Source organism: Pan paniscus, chromosome 19 (assembly GCF_029289425.2).
Source record: "Pan paniscus chromosome 19, NHGRI_mPanPan1-v2.0_pri, whole genome shotgun sequence".
Taxonomy (NCBI): Eukaryota; Metazoa; Chordata; class Mammalia; order Primates; family Hominidae; genus Pan; species Pan paniscus.
The window spans coordinates 91,810,283-91,824,038 of NC_073268.2; the positions used below are offsets into that span (position 1 = coordinate 91,810,283).

The 13,756-nt window shown below is 50.1% G+C and overlaps 1 protein-coding gene across 1 annotated transcript; it reads right to left on the reverse strand.

Annotated features, from left to right (window-relative positions):
- Window positions 1–11,275: 11,275 nt before the first annotated feature.
- LOC100988671 (histone H3.3A) lies at window positions 11,276–13,756 on the reverse strand. The gene is made up of 4 exons (XM_003813276.5): window positions 13,476–13,756; window positions 12,866–13,003; window positions 12,629–12,782; window positions 11,276–12,542 (listed from the first exon to the last, which is right to left on the reverse strand). Exons 2-4 carry the CDS (start codon window positions 12,991–12,993, stop codon window positions 12,414–12,416), a joined length of 411 nt encoding a protein of 136 aa, XP_003813324.1. The 5' UTR covers window positions 12,994–13,003; window positions 13,476–13,756; the 3' UTR covers window positions 11,276–12,413.

The window sequence follows — 13,756 nt, forward strand, 5'->3', positions numbered from 1 at the left end:
CCTTGTCTCAGAGGCATGGCCTTGTTCCCAGTCAGGCACTCTTCTCTTGCTAGCCTGCATCCTAAACCTGCAGGCCGGCCCCAACTGCTGCCTTGATACCTGCCCACAGCTGCCCACCCTACATGGAACCTTGAAACTGAAAGACTGAAATGTAAGCAGCTTGCTTGGGGTTAGGGTGGGAGTTGTGTGGGGAGTTATGGCCAGGGATGTAGCTTGGGGCCTGCTCAGGGGTGTGCCCAAAGAGTGGGGAACTGCATTCCAAGGGCAATTCTGAAAACTCTTAGAAGAAAACATAGGGGTACAGTTTTGTGACATTGGTTAGGCAATGTTTTTGTTTGTTTGGTTTCTGTTTTTGAGACGGAGTTTCGCTCTCGTTGTCCAAGCTGCAGTGCAATGGCGCGATCTCAGCTTACTGCAACCTCTGCCTCCCGGGTTCAAGCGATTCTCCTGCCTCAGCCTCCCGAGTAGCTGGGATTACAGGCACGTGCCACCATGCCCGGCTAATTTTTTGTATTTTTAGTAGAGACTGGGGTTTCACCAGGTTAGCCAGGCTGGTCTCAAACTCCTGACATCAGGTGATCCACCCACCTTGGCCTCCCAAAGTGCTGGGATTACAGGCGTTAGCCACCACACCCAGTCATGTTTTTTTATTTTTATTTATTTACGTATTTATTTATTTTAGACAGATCTTGCTCTGTTGCCCAGGCTGGAGTGCAGTGGCGCGATCTTGGCTCACTGCAACCTCCGCCTCCCAGGTTCAAGCGATTCTCCTGCCTCAGCCTCTCCAGTAACTGGGATTACAGGCACCCTCCACCATGCCTGGATAATTTTTGTAAAGGCAGGGTTTCACCATGTTGGCCAGGCTGCTCTTGAACTCCTGACCTCAGGTGATTTGCCTGCCTCAGTCTCCCAAAGTGCTGGGATACAGGTGTGAGCCAATGCGGCCAGGCAATGGTTTTTTAGATATGACATCAAAAGCACAAGTGACAACAGAAAAATAAACTGTACTTCATCAGAGTGAAATATTTTTCTGCAACAAAGAACTGTCACATGTGTCCGTGTGAAGAGACTACCAAACAGGCTTTGTGTGAGCAACAAGGCTGTTTATTTCACCTGGGTGCAGGCGGGCTGAGTCTGAAAAGAGTCAGCAAAGGGTGGTGGGATTATCATTAGTTCTTATAGGTTTTGGGATAGGTGATGGAGTTAGGAGCAATGTTTTCCGGGCAAGGGGTGGATCTCACAAAGTACATTCTCAAGGGTGGGGAGAATTACAAAGAACCTTCTTAAGGGTGGGGGAGATTACAAAGTACATTGATCAGTTAGGTTGGGGCAGGAACAAATCACAGTGGTGGAATGTCATCAGTTAAGGCTATTTTCACTTCTTTTGTGGATATTCAGTTGCTTCAGGCCATCTGGATGTATACGTGCAGGTCACAGGGGATATGATGGCTTAGCCTGGGCTCAGAGGCCTGACAAGAACACTGTCAAGAAAGTGAAAAGACAACTCACAGAATGGAAGAAAGTACTTGCAAATCATGTATATCTCAGGGGCTTGGAGTTTGAGACCAACTTGGGCAACGTGGGAAGACCTCACTGCTACAAAAAAAAAAAAAATTAGCCAGGTTGGGTGGCACACACCTGTGGTCCCAGCTACTCAGAAGGTGAGAGACCCTGTGTCAAAGAAAAAAAAAAAGCAAAAGATTTCAAGAGACATTTTTCCAAATAATATAAATACAAATGGCCAATAAGCACATGAAAAGATGCTCAAAGGTCAGATGTGGTGGTTCATGCCTGTGATCCCAGACTTTGGGAGACCGAGGTAGGTGGATCACTTGAGGGCAGGAGTTCAAGACCAGACCAGCCTGGCCAACATGGTGAAACCCCATCTCTACTAAAAACACAAAAATCAGCCAGGCATGGTGGCGCACATGTGTAATGCCAGCTACTCGGGAGGCTGAGACACAAGAATCACTTGAACCCGGGGGGTGGAGTTTGCAGTGAACCGAGATCTCGTCACTGCACTCCAGCCTAGGTGACAGAGCGAGACTTGGTCTCGGGAAAAAAAAACAAGTGATGTATCTATACAATAGAAATATTAATCCATAAAAAGAAATGAAGTACTGATACGTGTAACAACATGGATGAAGCCTTCAAGAAAAAAATTAGCTGGGCGTGGTGGTGGGCACCTGTAGTCCCAGCTACTCGGGAGGCTGAGGCAGGAGAATGGCGTGAACCTGGGAGGCGGAGCTTGCAGTGAGCAGAGATCGTGCCACTGCACTCCAGCCCAGGTGACAGCGCAAAACTCTGTCTCAAAAAAAAAAAAAGAATGAACTTTGAAAATATTATGGTGAGTGAAGGAAGCCGGTCACACAAGACCACCTGTTGTATATCCAGAATCAGCAAATCTCTACAGATGGAAAGTTAATTAGCCGTTGCTTAGGCCTGAGGGAATTGCAGGGTCAGAGCCAAAGGATGGCAGGTTTCTCTGTGGTAAGGAAAATGTTCTAAAATGGACTGTGGTGATGGTTGCACATGCCTGTGAATATCCTAAACTGTTGTATTTTATGTTTTAAATGGGTGAATTATATGGTATATGTATTATATCTCAATAAAGCTGTTAAGAAAACAATGGGGCCCAGGTGTGGTGGCTCACGCCTGTAATCCCAACACTGGGAGGCTGAGGTGGGCAAATCGCTTGAGCCCAGGAGTTCAAGACCAGCCTGGGCAACAAAGGGAGACCTCATCTCTCCAAAAAAATCAAAAATTAGCCGGGCACGGTGGCTCATGCATGTAATCCCAGCACTTTGGGAGGCCAAGGCGGGTGGATCACTTGAGGTCAGGAGTTTAAGACCAGCCCTGCCAACATAGTGAAACCCCATCTTTACTAAAAAATAGAAAAATTAGCCCGGTGTGGTGGTACAAGCCTGTAATCCCAGCTACTCAGGAGACTGAGGCAGGAGAATCGCTTGAACCCAGGGGGCGGAGGTTGCGGTGAGCCGAGATCACACCACTGCATTCCAGCCTGGACAACAGACTGAGACTCCGTCTCAAAAAAAAAAAAAAAAAAATCAAAAATTAGTCAGGCTTGGTGGTGTGTGCCTGTGGTCCCGGCTACTTGGGAGGCTGAGGCAGGAGGATCACCTGAGCCCAGAGGTTGAAGGTGCAGTGAGCCGAGATCACGCCACTGCACTCCAGCCCAAGCAATTCCAGATGTCATCGGATGACCTGCTCCTTTTGAGCACACTTCAGTAAAGCATTTTTTGGCACAGCCAACACCAAACAAATCATACCATGAGTGGCCCTTGGGCTGGTTGAAATGGAATGAAACTCACAAACCATACCTCCCTACAAGGGCCCATTCTATCAGGGCAGAGGTGAGCGAAGCAGCCCCTTCTCTGCATGCCTTTTACTCACCTCACCTCTGACATCCAACAGTGCTGAGCCCTCATCTCCACTCTTCCTATTATATGATCTCAGGTAAATGAAGTGACCTTTCTGGGCCTCAGTTTCTTATGTGTAAAATGGGGCTAGAGATTGCTCCCAGACATGCTGTTGTAAAAGGAACTGAATGAGATCATCTTCATAAAGTGCCCAGCCCAGCAGCTGGCACTTGGTACGCACAGAATAAATGTTTGCTATTCTTATCAGTTGTCCATTAATTCAACAGGCATTATGGTACTCTCCTGTATGCAATTGGCCAGAAAGATAAATGCCTCAGGCTCTCACGGTCTGATTGGGAGGCAGACAGTCACAAATCTGACCCCCTCTGTCTGCGATAAATGTTGAGTACAGCTTTCTGAATAGAAGAAGAGAGAGCAGGGATTCTGACCGGTTAGAAGTCCACACCCTTATCTTTATTTCCATTGATTCATTTTAATTGACAACATGACTTTTTTTTTTTTTTTTTTTTTTTGAGATGGAGTTTCACTCTGTCACCAGGCTGGAGTGTAGTGGCACAATCTCAGCTCACTGCAACCTCTGCCTACCGGGTTCAAGCAATTCTCCTGCTTCAGCCTCCCAAGTAGCTGGGATTACAGGCACGTGCCACTATGCCCAGCTAATTTTTTGAATTTTTAGTAGGGACAGGGTTTCGCCGTGTTGGCCAGGCTGGTCTCACACTCCTGACCTCAGGTGATCCGTCTGCCTTGGCCTCCCAAAGTGCTAGGATTATAGGCGTGAGCCACCTCAGCTGGCCAACATGACCATTTGACCCATCTTCATCCTTTGTGTTTTTTTAGTTTTTCTTTTTTTTTCTTTTTTTTTTTTTGCGAGACAGAGTCTCTCTCAGTCACCCAGGCTGGAGTGCAATGGTGTGATCTCAGCTCACTGCAACCTCCACCTTCTGGGCTTAAGCGAATCTCCTGCCTCAGCCTCCCAAGTAGCTAGGACTACAGGTATGAGCCACCACGCCCAGCTAATTTTTTTTGTATTTTTAGTAGAGACGGGTTTTGCTCTGTTGGCCAGGCAGGTCTCAAACTCCTGACATCAAGTGATCCGCCCACCTCGGCCTCCCAAAGTGCTGGGCTTACAGGCGTGAGCTACCACACCCAGCCTGTTTTAGTTTTTCTTGGAGAACCTCGATTTAGGCTGGGCGAGGTGGCTCATGCCTGTAATCCCAGCACTTTCAGAGGCTGAGATGGGCAGATCACCTGAGGTCAGGAAATTGAGACCAGCCTGGTTAACATGGTGAAACCCCATCTCTACTAAAAGTACAAAATTAGCCTGGTGTGGTGGCACACGCCTGTAATCCCAGCTACTCGGGAGGCTGAGGCAGGAGAATCGCTTGAACCCAGGAGGCAGAGGTTGCAGTGAGCTGAGATTGTGCCGCTGCACTCCAACCTGGGCAACAGGGAGACTCCACCTCAAAATAAATAAATAAATAAAAATACAAAATTAGTCTGGGCGCAGTGGCTCACACTTGTAATGCCAGCACTTTGGGAGGCCAAGGCAGGTGGATCACCTGAGGTCAGGAGTTCGAGACCAGCCTGACCAACATGGTGAAACTCCATCTCTACTAAAAATACAAAAAATAGGCCAGGCATGGTGGCGTGCGCCTGTAATCTCAGCTACTCAGGAGAATGAGGCAGAACAATCACTTGAATCTGGGAGGCAGAGGTTGCAGTGAACCGAGATGGCACCACTGCACTCCAGCCTAGGCTGCAGAGTGAAACTTCGTCTCAAAAAAAAAAAAATTTGGCATAAGGCGAAGCATGTCCGTTTGTTCAAGATGGACTCTGAAACATTGATTTTATTTGGGAAATGTGTTTACTGTCTTTTTTGAATCCCATCTAGTGTGTTACTGAAATTTGTTCAGAGTGAAGTCTCCTTTGACCTTTGACCCTCCCCCCATTTCCTGGCCAGATGTCTCAGGATTAGCGAGGAGGTGGCATGGTAATGGAAACACTTCACCCTGAGCTTTGTCCTCTGCTATGCTGGCTGAGAAACTTGCTTGTATCTTGCTGATTATCACGTAGGGCTGAGGCGTCTAGATAGAATTCTGGGTTATATCCACCACTGGGACATACTAGCCAGTGGTGGGAATACCATGCGTGCCAGCCAGGTGTCTGGTGACCTAGACAGGCTTAGAGGTGGGTTTTTTTGTTTTTTGTTTTTTTTCAGTCAGGGTCTTGCTGTGTCACCCAGGCTGGCGTGCAGTGTCACCATCACAACCCACTGAAGCCTTCAACTCCTGAGCCGAAGCAATCCTCCCATCTCAGCCTCCCAAGTTGCTGAGATTACACGGGAAAGCCACTGCACCTGGCTCTAACAATGTTTGTCTAGGCCGCGGAAAGACGTGACCTACCACTGAGGACAGGCACTCCAAAATGCCTCTTCTCCACGGGAGTCCGTGTCTGTCTTCTACACAAAAGCCAAATCCTTGGGCCCTCCTTGCTCAACTTGGCCTTTGTTTATGTTTCACGGGACGATACACTTGACGCAGCCCTGGCTTCTGTGTTGCAGTCACAGCCTGATTCCCTGATGGACTTAGGTCCGTGGCTCCCAGTGTTTTCAGAGACTGACATCTTGCTCCCAGCAGATGGCTCACTACCTTACCCATTCTGGGAGATTCCTTTTATTGTTTCTTCTAGAGGGTTAACCTATTTCCTGATCTGGGCTCCCTTTGCCCTTCTATAATATTCATGATAACAGTGTCTGGAATATTGATAATAATATTGAGCCCATGGTCAGCCCAGACCTCAGGGCTGATATCTCACCAAGATGCACCTGCGGGGCAGCACGGCTTGTTTACTACCAGCGTCTTTTTTTTTTTTTTTTTTTGAAATGGAGTCTCACTCTGTTGCCCAGGCTGGAGTGCAGTGGCGTGATCTCGGCTCACTTCAACCTCCGCCTCCCGGGTTCAAGCGATTCTCCTCTCTCAGCCTCCCGAGTAGCTGGGATAACAGGCATGCACCACCACACCTGGCTAATTTTTGTGTTTTTAGTAGAGATGGGGTTTTGCCATGCTGGCCAGCCTGGTCTCAAACTCCTGGCCTCAAGTGATCCACCCGCCTCAGCCTCCCAAAATGTTGGGATTACAGGCATGCGCCACCTCTCCTGGCCCCTGAGCCCATTTTCTCAGCCACTACTGTTTCCTGGACTGCTGCAGCTTCTGCTCTACTGGCCTCTGCTTACGAAAGTGTCAAGAGTTAAAGCTCAGCCTCTTGGTGATGGACAGGAGGGGCAGCTGCTCTCTCAGACTCAGTTCCTATGTGAAACACTCTCAGTTTGGAAGCCAGGCCAGTAACCAAAGCTTTTGGGAACCAGACTGATTCTTTGCCACCCATGCTGGGAGCAGATCCAGCCAGCTGTGCTTGGGGGCTGCTGGGGCCATTTGGTTTGGTCAGCAGTCACTCCTGGAACTTCTGCTATGTGTCAGGTGTGATTCCAGGGGCAGACACACTCATTCCCTGCCTTCGGAGCGCCAGGAGCTTCTCATCTCCCTGCGGTCTCAGATGCCCCTGCTCAGATAACCCAGCTGCAAGTCTTGACTTTATTTGCTGCCCCTACTCTGTCCCTGAAGTTCCTGCCCTCTAGGTTGACAACCACCCTGCTGCTGGCCAAGGAGCATGTCCAGACCTACAAGATGCAGCTGACAGCTCAGGGCCGAGGCTGTCTCATCTTGCGCCTCACACTGGCTGGAAAGCTGCTGGCACTGCAGCTGCCCAGGCCTCAGACCGCTGGTGGTGGGCAGATGGATTGAGACTAGCTGCAGGTGCGGAGCTGGGGAGGGAGAGCCCTGTGAGGGCCGTGATGCCTGGGCTGTGGACCCAAGCCCCTCCTGACCCCTCTGCTTGGCCCCCTGGCTCAGTGCCTGGCAGAGAGGAGCTTATGGGGGAAAAATGTGGCCAACGTAGGAGGTGGTACGTGAATAGGGATTTAACAGAGCCCAGGTTCCACCTCCATGAGGACAGGCACAATCCCTCACACACCCCTCAGCAAAGGCCACCTGCCCTAAGCCTGCAGCCCATCTCCCTCTCCTTCCCTGGAGCCCTCTTGTCCTTGGTACTGGTGATGTCTGAGATGAACTTCTCCCTTTCTGCCCACCCTCCATCCCACTGTGTGTATCCCCAGAACTGCAGCTTCCTGATGAGAGCTAGCAGCTGCCAGCAAGAAGGCCCCAGACCCTGGCTGCCTCACCACGTCCCTCTCTCCGCACCCTTTTCCAGATCATGGATGGCCTTACCGCCCCTCCAGGAGCTACAGCCTCACTGAAGCCCCCACTTCTTGCTTTCCCAGTAGGGGGTGACTGTAGGGCCTCTTAGCTTTCTCCATGGGGGAGGGGTCATGAGGTAGGAGGTGGGCTGGGCTCGAGTGGAGAGACCTCTGCTCGGGAGACGGCTAAGAAGCGCTGCTCCCAGGTGTGCTTGACCTGCAAGATTGGCCCCTGCTGGCCACCGGGCATAGTGCTCAGGTGAAGACACCAGAACATGCTGGGGCGCATCCCAGAGAAATCCTGTGACTCTGCTTGGAGGGAGACAGTGTCTGGTGGGATCACTGATAGCCAGGGATTGCTGGGCCGTCAGCAGGACCACAGGGAGTAGGAGTCCCCAAGGGGAGGATAATATTCTCCAGCCCCTTCTCACACCACAGCCCCTCGCAATAGAGGCCTTGTGCAAACTCCTCTGTGCGTAAACACAGGGCTGTCTCAGCTGCACCCACCTCGGCCTGCAGCCTCCCTCATTCCCCAGACCTGCTGACAAAGGGATCAGGGAGGGAAAAGGCCAGCCACCCGGCCCAAGAAGAGGGCATCCTTAGTCTTCTGAGGGTACTGTAGAATTTGGGTTGGCAACCCAACAGGGGCCTACCCCTTCTCCCCTTCTTCTAGCCTTACCTTGGAGGAGGATGCTGGAAGGCCAGCTTTCATGCAGCAGTTGCTGGTCAGAAGCAGGCCCAGCTTGATAGAGTGGTCCAGGCTGGTGACATCCTTGTGATCAGGGCATCTCCCTGAGAAATGCCCACAGGGGCAGGCAGGAGCACCATAGGGGTGAGGGAAGGAAGAGGCTGTGAGGGCCCGGGCAAGGTGCAGCCAGCTTAGCCTCAATGGGACTGATCAGTGCCTGGGGTGGGGCTGAGAGAAGTGGACTGCGATTCCTTTGGCAAGATGATTAAAATGCTCCTGCTCCAAGGGATGAGGAGAGAATGTCCAGGATAGGGGCTCAAAGAACTCGTGCCCAGTGGACCACAGCACCCCCTGTAAGACAACTGCAGAAGGGGTGAAAACTACCCACCTGGCACTTCTCTATGGTGGGCAAGACTGGCCATAGGCCTCAGTCTCTGAATCTGAACACAGGCTGGGGCCATCTTGCAGAAACCATAGGGCAAGCCCTTGTTTCCTGCTGATTGAATTGCAGACAGCTGACCGTGTTCCGCAGTGTTCCTCCCTCTACTGACCTACCTGAAGGTGATTCAGGAGAAAGGGACTGCTTTCCCAGGGCTGCAAGACCCCACCCTGACACCTGACACCAGACAGTGCTTGCAAGGAGCCAGGCAGGGGGAGCTGAGCAGCAGATACCACTGTTGGGGAATCATCCAGTGAATCGATGAGTTGGAAACTGTTAATTTCCAGTCCAGGCAGTCAGCTCAGGGCCTCTTCTCCTTCCCTTTGGCTGATGGTCCCTAGGCCAGGACCAGTGGGCCAGGTGCTAAAAGTATCCAAGGTCCTGACAGGACTCTGGCTCCCAGAAATTCTGAAACCCAAGCCACTCCACTTGTCCTAAAGCCCTTAGCCTGTGTCCTCAAGAAGGTGGCTGGAAGACCACTTGTTCATGATGAAGTTGCAGGTCAGGAGCTGGGTCCACTCTTAGTGAGGGAACACCCGTTGCCCTTCATTTCTCCCGTCTTCCTCTTCACCCCTCCTTTTCCCTATTCTGCAGTTACACTGTGGACCCCTGGTTCTGGGTAAAACAGCCCTGCTTCATCTCAAAACTGACTGCTATGTGGATCAGATGATTGAAGTTTAAGGGACAAATTATGTCCCGTTTTCAGATTGAAGGTGGTATAATTAGAATATTGGTGGGTAAGCAATTTGACCTTATTTTCCTGAGACATGTCCCTATACAAATAAGTCACTGGGTCCCCACCTCACATCACCATGGTATGGGTAGGTAGAACGACCGCATAATTTGCCAAATTGGGACAGAGGACAGTAAACACAGGCACTATTAAATACACTTCACGCCTGTAATCCTAGCACTTTGGGAGCTCGAGTTTGAGACCAACCTGGGCAACATAGGGAGACCCCGTCTCTAAAAAGTAAATACACCAGCTGGGCGCAGTGGCTCACACCTGTAATCCCAGCACTTTGGGAGGCCGAGGTGGGCAGATCACGAGGTCAAGAGATGGAGACCATCCTGGCCAACATGGTGAAACCCCGTCTCTACTAAAAATACAAAAATTAGCTGGGCATGGTGGTGTTTGCCTGTAGTCCCAGCAACTCGGGAGGCTGAGGCAGGAGAATCACTTGAACCTGAGAGGCGGGGTTGCAGTGAGCCAAGATCGCGCCACTGTACTCCAGCCTGGTGACAGAGCAAGACTCCGTCTCAAAATAAATAAATACACCACTTCAACAGGCACAGACTGGCACTGTCCTGGGCCAACTGTCACTGAGATCACCTCAATAGGGAGCGTCCTTATTATTGAATGCGCACGTCCCAGCCCCAGATGAATCAGAAGTCAGTGCTTTTTGGACATTGCCCCAAACTTTTTGAAAGACATTATCATTTGAATGAAAACCATTGAGAAATGAGAAAATCTTAACTTCAAAAATTTTATTTTAGTCTCATCCATCAAGGGCATAGGATACGTGCATCAGCTGCAACTTCTGCTTTTCTCCTTTGCCTCTGCTCCTTTACCCTTACCGAGGGATATCCCATACAGGAAGCTGCCTACAACCAAAAGCTATCTTCGCCTTCTGGGATGAGTGATCAAGCCAAGTGTGGAAATGCAAGTCACTGCTTCGGCAGATTGCAAGCTGCCCAATATAATCTAAGAGCCTTCTATGCCAGCCTGCAGACTGGAGAAGGTTCACTAGTGTCACTCACTTGGGTTGTCACAGGTAGTAAACAGAAGCTAACTCATCACCGTAGCCAGGTTTCTGTACTTGTTTCCAGACACGCTAGAGCATAGCACATTCCAACATCTGATCTTAATCTCATTCTGAAGCACAGTGAGGAATCATTAAGTGTGCTTGTTCCAGAGCTGATTATGAACTTTCTAGAAAAGCGGGTCATTATATTGCATTCTTTCATAGGAGCTCATTATCACGACCTGAAAGATACCTATTTTACCTTCCCTCCAAAATCTCACATTCGAAACTAACCCAAACTTTTGAGAAAGCAATTTTAATGGGGCATAACTTTAAGCAGTTGCTAACTTCAAACGTGGAATGCTTTGATGACTGCTGGCTCTCATGCTGTCTGACATCCACGTACTACGCTTTAGTGGCCATCATCGCACAAGGAAACTGGTTTCATACTGAAGTTTAAGACTGAGTTCTACATCTGTGGACTTCTACACTACGGAACGGGAGTAGGGGGAAAAGCTTATTAATATACTTTGTCTTAGCCCACACTGCAAATACAGCAGTATTATGGCATCTTAATCAAGCAGAGAGCTGTTCACATGCTTTCTACAGTATCTTTATAAATAAAAGGTTCCTTTGTCCACCAAGCAACACCTGAAATGATCTAAGTTCAAAACGTAAGTTCAATACAAGGACCTAGATAATGGAACATGTGAAAACTTAGTACATTCAATTTAGGTTTTGGACACTTAGTTGGATAAACAAGTTTATTTGTAAATTTAGTCAACATACATAATTGACCTAAAAACTTCAGTAAATTTTAAAACCACTTGGAAGGCCATCTCTATAAAAATGATTTTCCCAGGACAGTAACCAGATGTAACCTAACCCAACACCATCTTAATTGGCAGAGGTTCAGTGGGCTGGAGTTTTGTGCTCCTCCCCCACACCAAGTTTTTATAATACAAATGCCACAAGAAAAAGAACTTCGGTACCGTTTCCTCAGCAGAGGAGAAAAACTCAACCTAGTTATGAGACCAACCACACAACACAATGAAAAGCTGCACTAACTAGTTCAGAATGTTAGTTAAGATGATGCTGGTGTGAATAACTCGTTTTTTCTAGAGCCCTTATAAATAAAATCCCCCAGTTAGTGTTTGCATTATCAGCTAGAGGGTTAACATGTGGTAGAATGAGGACTTATGCAAGGTATAAATGCGCATAGCCTTTTACTACTATGAGAACAAGTGCAGTCAGAAGAAAACCAACTGGACTCTAAATTACACACACCTTAATGACAAGACTCCCCACCACTTGTGAATGTAAAACATTTAATTTAAAAATGTTGACACTACAATATATAAAATAGCTATTATAAATGCACATAGTGTATTCTATAGCTGCCAGGTTTACTTTTTTTTTTTTTAAAAGGAAACTGTAAGTTACACTGTGGTTAAGACTTGTATCTTCACCCTTGAAAAAGCCCACATTCTATCACAGTGATGTATGGTCAGACTTAACAGCCCCAATTGTTAAACACTTGGATCAAGTCATAACCAGTTTTATTGCAAAAGGACCCTGTACACATTTATCAACTCTAGTACCTTAATAGCTACCCAACAAGTCATTAACATACAGAAACATGCATCATGAGAAGCAAGAAATATCACCCATCCCTTCTGCATATTAGCAACTTGTCACTCCTGAGCAACAGTGCTCACATCACTGAGGTCTGTGAACAGTCACTTTTCGCATTCATCCTGAGTGAAAGATGGAATGACTTAAGTACAAATGCAACATATTATAAACAATTTCTTACAAAAAAAAGTCACAAATTAAACCAAAGTATTTTACAGAATTTACTACAAAACGCCATAAAAACTGCCTTCACTTAAGCTCTCTCCCCCCGTATCCGGCGAGCCAACTGGATGTCTTTGGGCATGATGGTGACTCTCTTAGCGTGGATGGCACACAGGTTGGTATCTTCGAACAGACCCACCAGGTACGCTTCGCTAGCCTCCTGTTGAGGACAAGAGCCGCACTATTAATCCCACTCGGGGAGCGGAAACCGCCCAGCCCTCCCCCAGCTCCAGGCCTTTGTCTTACCTGCAGCGCACCGATGGCTGCGCTCTGAAACCTCAGGTCGGTTTTGAAATCCTGCGCGATCTCCCTCACCAATCTCTGGAAGGGCAGCTTCCGGATGAGCAGCTCGGTCGACTTCTGATAACGACGAATCTCTCGAAGCGCCACGGTCCCGGGCCTACAGCGAGCAGGGGAGGGGTGAGCGGACGCTGCCGCACAAAGCCGGCCACCGCCGGGCCATTGTTCCCCCGCCCGACCTACCTGTAGCGATGAGGCTTCTTCACCCCGCCGGTAGAGGGAGCGCTTTTCCTGGCGGCTTTCGTGGCCAGCTGTTTGCGGGGGGCTTTCCCACCGGTGGATTTACGAGCAGTCTGCTTAGTTCGGGCCATTTTCTTTCACCTAAGAAAGACGCCCCGAAGATAAGGCCGCCGCGCTCACCCGGGCCGCCCCCCGGGGCTGCGGGGGGAGGAACAGACCCTGGCCCCACCGCCGGGCCTCCCGCCTCCCCGCGCCCCACCTCGCGGCAGCAGATGGCCGAGGGCCGCCAACCTCCTCCCCCTCCCCTAATGACTCAGGCTGCGAGGAGCGGCAGCCTCCCCCGGGAGGGGGAGCGCGGGGAGGAGTCACTTCCCTTCCTCGACGGGCGGAGGCCCGACTGCCCGGAACCCGGCGTCGGGACCTCTGAATCACCGCCGGGAAAAGGCGGGGACACGGTTCCGGAACAAAGCCCCGAGGGGAAACCTCCCGGCCCCATACCCGACCCGACGCCAGCGGCCCGAGCAGCCCCCGCCGCTCGGCTCCCAACGGCCGCGGCGCGCGGCGCCAACGGTTGGCAGAACCTGAAGCCGCGGGTAAACCCACGAACGCCTACCCAACGCCGAAGTTTTAGGCCACTTCTCCGACTGCCGCGCCGCTTCCGCCGCCCGAGGAAGAGCCGCAGTCGACGAGCGAAAAACCCGCACTACCCAACGAACGACCAAACCGCTCTGCGCTCCAAGCCCCCGCGTCGCTTCCGTTTTTATAGGCACGCTTCACGCTGCGTCTCTGCGTCATAGAACCCTTATTTGCATACACCAACGACTTTTTCTATTGGTGGGCGCTTTCGCCGACGCGCTGACATCCCCCGACACAAAGGCCGTGCTTCGGCACTGT

What these genes read in the sequence shown, in the direction of transcription:
- LOC100988671 (XM_003813276.5), bottom strand. Translation starts at nt 12,993, where the DNA reads ATGGCCCGAACTAAGCAGACTGCTCGTAAATCCACCGGTGGGAAAGCC. An exon ending in AAGAAGCCTCATCGCTACAG is followed by an intron (nt 12,783 to 12,865) that starts GTAGGTCGGGCG and finishes TGCTCGCTGTAG; the next exon opens with GCCCGGGACCGTGGCGCTTC. An exon ending in CAGCCATCGGTGCGCTGCAG is followed by an intron (nt 12,543 to 12,628) that starts GTAAGACAAAGG and finishes TGTCCTCAACAG; the next exon opens with GAGGCTAGCGAAGCGTACCT.